This window comes from Ooceraea biroi, chromosome 8 (genome assembly GCF_003672135.1).
Source record: "Ooceraea biroi isolate clonal line C1 chromosome 8, Obir_v5.4, whole genome shotgun sequence".
Classification (NCBI taxonomy): Eukaryota; Metazoa; Arthropoda; class Insecta; order Hymenoptera; family Formicidae; genus Ooceraea; species Ooceraea biroi.
Window position 1 is genome coordinate 1 of NC_039513.1, and position 6,478 is coordinate 6,478.

Genomic DNA, 6,478 nt, shown 5'->3' on the forward strand with positions numbered 1-6,478 from the left:
TCCCGTGACCTATCTCATCGAGGATTCGCGCGGCGAGCCAATCGCCGGAGGATTCTACGAACACGAATTGCATCGCGTTGCTAATCCGACATATATCTCGTGGAAAAGGTGTTACGCAGGAAAGGTGCCGAGGTTTACGTGAAATGGTGGGATTCGATGATTCGTACAATTCATGGATACACAAGGACAATGTAGTTTAGAAATATATTTCGTATTGTAGTGGAATATCTACGACAAAAATATACAATATTATATGAACATTACAAAACCTGTATTTCCTATCTACGCTAAGTACACAATTTACAATGGTATCCGATAATGTCCCATGGTAACGTGTCGTTAGAACCGGCTATACCATAACGCTTATCGTCGTACGGACTTAGAGCGATTTTCGGCTCTGACACAGTGTACACCTCATGCAATTTTGATCTTATGCATGATTGGCGTCGCGTCACTTCCGTATGATCTTTCAGACACCGCGTGTAGTCTTCAAATGTTATCGCTTTCGATACGACATTACTCTTGACACCTTTCGCTTTTTTGGTGTCTTTCCTACCGACCACTCTCACAGCGTACATCTTCGCTCTAAGCCCGACGAACTCTGTCATTATCGCGCCGTTGTTTTTCGTCCTTCATCAAACCGGGTACCTTTTTATTTGCGAGTGGCATTTCATACGCATTATCGACCTCGTAATCGCTCGTATCGAATCTCGCAACATCATGTTTCATTTACTCGTACACGTCGTCGCACTCGATATGGTAAATTAAACTATCCGTATCCGTGTACATGATCTTGCATTTGTCGCGATAAAGAGGTACCATATACTCGTGATGAAATTCGTACAAACACGTCTTGGATATGTCGAGTATGCACATACCCACGTAGATTGGTTTGTTGAATTTCACCTGGAGTTTGCGCAGTTCAATCGCGACCAGATTTTCCGAAAAGACGCTCTGGCTATGGAAATTTGGTTTAGCGATCAGTGCCTCCGCACCGTACCTTCCGTTCCATTTCGTTACAAGCTTTACATCTATATGACTGCGTACATTTTCCATAGTTTTTCCAAATACCGCGTTGTTCATCAATTTGTACAAATTTTTTTCGAAATCGTTGGTCGCGCGCATTCGAAATTGTGTATTGAGTTTAATGTACCTACGAAGCCATGTGGATTGCGCGAATTGTAATACGCGATGAATTTTTGTTATCCGCAGACCGTGACGCGTACACTACTGCAGGTTGCGGTAGTGTATCACGTAACGTTCCTTATCATATAACGTTGCGAGCAACTTGTCCTGCCGCTTGCCCGGCGACTTATCGCGCATCGGACAGAATGGTAGGTCAGTGTGCGCATCGTGCAGATGCTGTGGATATTCGAGATCGACCTCGAGAATGTAACCGGTGGACGAATCAGGAGCGATAGCGTTCACGTCGAAGTTCGAGACGTCGTCGACCCATTGAAAATCTGCATAGGGCAGAGGTTGAGACATTGCCCAACCGTATAAATTATTAACGTCAAAGTACGTCAAGTACGACGATGGTTTCGATGGATCGTACGACTCCATGTATTTATTGTTGGCACTGGCGTACCTGTTTGAACACTGACTTAGGCCGCCGCGTATGCCGCGTTCTATGAACATAACCATATCGATATCGGTGAGCAGTTCGAAATTTATACGCGTATGCTTGAGCATCGCGTCCCACGTGAAGCCCGGTAGCGTATAGTAATATGCCTCATTGAGACCATAACTCGTGATACAACTGTCGCGAAAATTTTCAAAAATGTCGGCCAATAATAACACGTCGGTTTTCAAATACAAGTCGCTGTATTCGCCTAACGTTTGAATGGCGAATCGCTGCCAGATGTTCTCGGCGTGCGCGTAATCGCTATCGGATATCGTGTCACCCGTTAAGGAACTGTAGAACGATTCTCGCGGTGGTAAGCGGGTATCTTGTAACTTTTCGACGCAATCCACGTACTCGTACGAGAAGACGCCTTTTCGTGTCAATAGGTCGAAATCCTCGATTGATAAATTAGAGAATTCTGATCGTAAAATTTTGAGTTTGTCTTTGCTGAGAAACGATGCCAATTTATCCAGACTACTACTCAGAAATCGTAACGAATCAATAAAGCGCAATTTTACGTAGTTCCGAAATACTGCATCTGCCTCGTTAACATTTTTGGTAAACGAAATGTACTTTTCTTTTGTAATCGGTAGTAGTTCAATTGTGCCCTTGAAATTACTAGCCAATTCTTTGATTATAAAATGTGAATCGTAGCCGGATAAATTGTGAAATACTATCGGAATAGTATAGGACTCTTTATAATTTAGATTACAATTTGAATGCGCAGGACCTCTGTACCGACCGGTCAGATGGCAATGATCGCGTACTCGCGTCTCGTCTTGCGCGAATGGCTCTTCGCAGATATGACAGTGCGTCGCGCTATGGTATGCTACTTCCTGTTCTCTCGTTAGATTTTCCATGGGCACATTAGCGGTTAGAAATGCTTTTACGCGAAATGCTAGAGCTTTCCGTTCTTCGACAAATCACGATATACAGTCGGTGCTGCGACGATATCAATACGCGGATAATGAGTTGTCGTATGAACACCTCACGTAGTACGCAGCACTATATGCCTTGTGATGGTGATATGGGTATGTGCCGGATTTTTCCGCTCCTCTCTTCTCCAATGCACACTCCAAGTCAGCGTATACGACGAACGGCATCCGCTCCTTCCTGCTGTGGTTGCCGAAACGCAGCCACTTGTCGTCCTCGTTCGGTAAAACGATGGCACAATCGTTTAGTTTTGTGCAATCTACAGAGTGGGCCTTCAATCTCCCGTTGAAGGAGAAGTAGTCAGACACCTGCATGAATGAAGAGATCTATTACTTCTGGTCAAAAGACAGCGTATTTATTATAATACAACGTACTTACCGATCGCAAATATATTTGTTTCGTTTATTGCTGCTAAGTTGGATGCCAACTAGCTGAGACAGGTTCTTGATCCATGTGAAGTGGCCCAAGCCATTATCTTGTGGTACGTACAGTAGATTGATGTGCCGGGCCTTCTTATCATCGGTGAGACGCAGTGGAACGATACTTAATGATCCTTCTTTTTCATTTTTTTGTTTCCCATATTCATTTATATAGTATATGTTGATTAAGACATTGTTGAGCTCTTCAAACTTGTTGACTTGCTTCAATGTCATAGGAAATTCTATGCCTTGGAGATTTAGTACTGTGGTATAATGGGGGTACGATGATTGCCGCTCTACGTGTCTTTCTGCCGGGTACAGAGCGGCAACCACTGACCATGCAAAACATGCGACATCGTTACTTTGCACGTTTACCACTGCTTTCTTCATCATAATTTCTTTCAGTAATTTGACGTGACATCCCGCGTGCATAGGGTTATATTTATTAACGTTAACCGTCAAGTCCAGTATACGCGACAACGCCCATCCACTGTCGCGCTCCTGGAACTCTTCAAGAGACGCCAAGGTGGGCTCGATAACGTATCGTGCAAACCACTCTTTCAGATTGGACGTACGAAAGAGTGCTCGGTTTCGCGTATTGATACTTTTATTAGCGGTCTTCTCACCCGCCACAAACTCGCCATTGAACACGGTATTCAATTTCACACTTTCATGTTCATTTATTAACTTTTGCACATGATCGAGCACTATGATGCTAGCGTCTTCCAGGAATCGCCGTGGTTCGATATAGCCGGAATTTATCACAGCACCGGTTAAAATGCGGCTCTCGAACGCAGTCTCTATCTCTCGCCAAGAGAGTTCTTCGATACCGTTATTCCACCCTGCATACTCGCCACCAATATGGATAAAGCGTCTTTCTAATCGCTTCTTCAGTCCCTCGAGCCACGCGATTCGAGCTACTAAGGACTATTTGTTTCCGATAGAGAGTCGCGGCTGCTTGGCGTCGCGACTGCGTTCTTCCAATTGCTCGATAAGGTCATCGCACTGTTGTGTCCATGCGAAATATTCACCCAACTTTGATACACGCGATGATTGTGCCACAATGTTATATTCTAGTTGAGTGAGGTTCTCCATTTTTCGCCTTTCCACTCCTTCAACGTGACCGATGTAACATGCGGCACTTCTGACACGTATACTGCTATGCGTTGCATATCGTTCCCCATTATATGATTTACCACCCTATATCTTTGTTTCACTCTAATGCACACGTGTTGGAAATTTGCCTTACCGCATCTAAAATATCTTGTGAGGATATATAGAATGTGCTCGCATATTTTGCAGCTTAAGTTGCACGTGTCTCAATGTGATTTTTAGTGATGATGTACTATTTTCGTGAGGCTACACAAAATGTGATCGCGTCATTTGATACCTTCTATAATACTTATCTAACCTATGCGAATAACTGAGGACTGTAGAAAAGTGCATTACAACGTTTAGGAGTAAATGTGTTTTTATTGCATATGTTTGTTACATATTAACAACGTATTTCAAAAGGCTAATGCCAATAACTCACAATCGATAAGTTCCTTGTCATCGAAGTATTCGCTGTTTTGTATGGCAACGGTTATGTCGTTAGGATTATTAATGCTACGTGCGATCTTACAGAACTGTTCGTACTTGTAATCTACATGGTCGATGTAGCTTACTAACCAATTGTACATGCAATCGATACATTTATCGAGATTAAATATAGTTGTTAGTGTAGCTTCCATCATTATTGATCGCACGTTTGTTACTTCGAACCGAACACACTTCGTATCGTTATACTTAATAAAGTCTACAGTTAGCGGCCCGATATATATGGGATCTACGGGTCGTTTATCAGTTTTGGAAAAATACTCCTGGATTAAATGTTGATGTTCCATGAGGCCTTTCCAGGTTTCCATTCCGAGGATCAATTCATTCCCTCGTTTGTCTCCCACAACAATCTCCATGTAACTCGGATCATGTTCCACGTTTATGCCAACTTCCAAATACTTGTGTTCCGTCGTTGTCAACGCGTATCTTCTTCCTAGGATACGAACGCATCGTCGTCGGCGTTGTGGTTGCGATACTGCAGTATCACGCGCTTCGGAAGTGACGGCCGGTGTGGAATTAGCACTGCGGAGAAATATTATAGGTATATTAGACATCACACCGTTGCTTATTATATCAATTGCTAAATATACTTACTAGCTTCGCTTCCTCCCTGCTGTATCGCGATTCTGCTCCATGTGTCTCTTGCTCCACATTGTTCCTTCTAACTTCTTCTCTTCAGATCTAATCGTGCTCGTTCCACTGAACAATAAATGTTTGTAACATTCGCTCTTCTCTTTAAATATACATTTTGTTTAACCCCCACTCTTCCCCCCTCTTCGCGCACACTTACGAGCCTAACCCATAGCAGTCCACTTGGACCTGAGACGTCGAATTGCGCAATCAGCGCATTTTTTTTTCATAGCAGCCGGACGTCGGCGCTCGCGTTTTATCACCGCGAAACACGTCGCGACGTGTACAGCGAAGAGGGTATCGGTTACGTTGCGCACGTGGACGCGATGTACTTTAACATCCACTCATCCGATTTTATAGCAGCCGGACGTCGGCGCTCGCGTTTTATCACCGCGAAACACGTCGCGGTTTTCAGTTTCTTTCTGTAAGTTGATCGAACTAAAATGTCTTTTAATGAAAAACATCTCAGCCATTTCTCTTTTCCGATAATGATTTTCATGATGTAAAATATTAATATTAGACCAATCAAAATCATGATTATTACAGACTGTTTGTTGACTACAAAATGATTGCTTTCATGCTTCCTAATGTTAGATTTCTGTTCCCTAATTCGTGTATCAAGGTGTCGTTTAACTTATATAACAGTTTAATCACAATTTAAACAATTAATTTTTTATACAACTCCTATTTGTTGACTATTCTTTAGTATCTTTAGTTCCTCGTTTAATAATACAAGTTAAGTTTCTTAGGAACAGTGCATAGAGTATCAACCTGACAACGCTTCAATAATAATCCGATGTTCTCACTTAATCCGGAAAACCGTGTATAGCGAAGAGGGTATCGGTTACGTCGCGCACGTGGGCGCACGTGCATCCTCCCCCTCGCCCCCTCCCGCGGGTTAGGTCAGCAACAAACTGTCACGTGTGGGTTAGGTCAGCAAATACCGTCACGGTCCTCCCCCCCTCCCCGCGATCCCCTCGCCGTGCGACGTCAAACCCCCTCCTCCCACTGACTCGGCCTCCCCTCAGATCCCTGGCTTAGAATCAGCCCCCCTAACCTACTCATACTTCATTATATATGTTACTTAATTGCATTCCCACACAGCACAAATGACTGTTTGCTGGCTGATAGTCGGCATTTTTCAGTCAACTTGAAGTCAACTTTTTAAGTCGACATTTAGTCAACTATTTGTTGGATGGTTTATTGTCGACTTTAATTATAGACTGAAAGTCGACCTAAGATCGACCATTTTCGAAAGTCGACTTCTAATTGC

General features: G+C 43.3%; 2 protein-coding genes across 2 annotated transcripts; both read right to left on the reverse strand.

Annotated features, from left to right (window-relative positions):
• Positions 1 to 1,227: 1,227 nt before the first annotated feature.
• On the reverse strand, positions 1,228 to 2,484 carry LOC113562406. The gene has a single exon (XM_026971842.1). It carries the CDS (start codon positions 2,482 to 2,484, stop codon positions 1,228 to 1,230), a length of 1,257 nt encoding a protein of 418 aa, XP_026827643.1.
• A 1,975-nt stretch (positions 2,485 to 4,459) lies between these two features.
• Positions 4,460 to 5,129, reverse strand: LOC113562366. The gene has a single exon (XM_026971746.1). It carries the CDS (start codon positions 5,127 to 5,129, stop codon positions 4,485 to 4,487), a length of 645 nt encoding a protein of 214 aa, XP_026827547.1. The 3' UTR covers positions 4,460 to 4,484.
• Between the last annotated feature and the right edge of the window lie 1,349 nt (positions 5,130 to 6,478).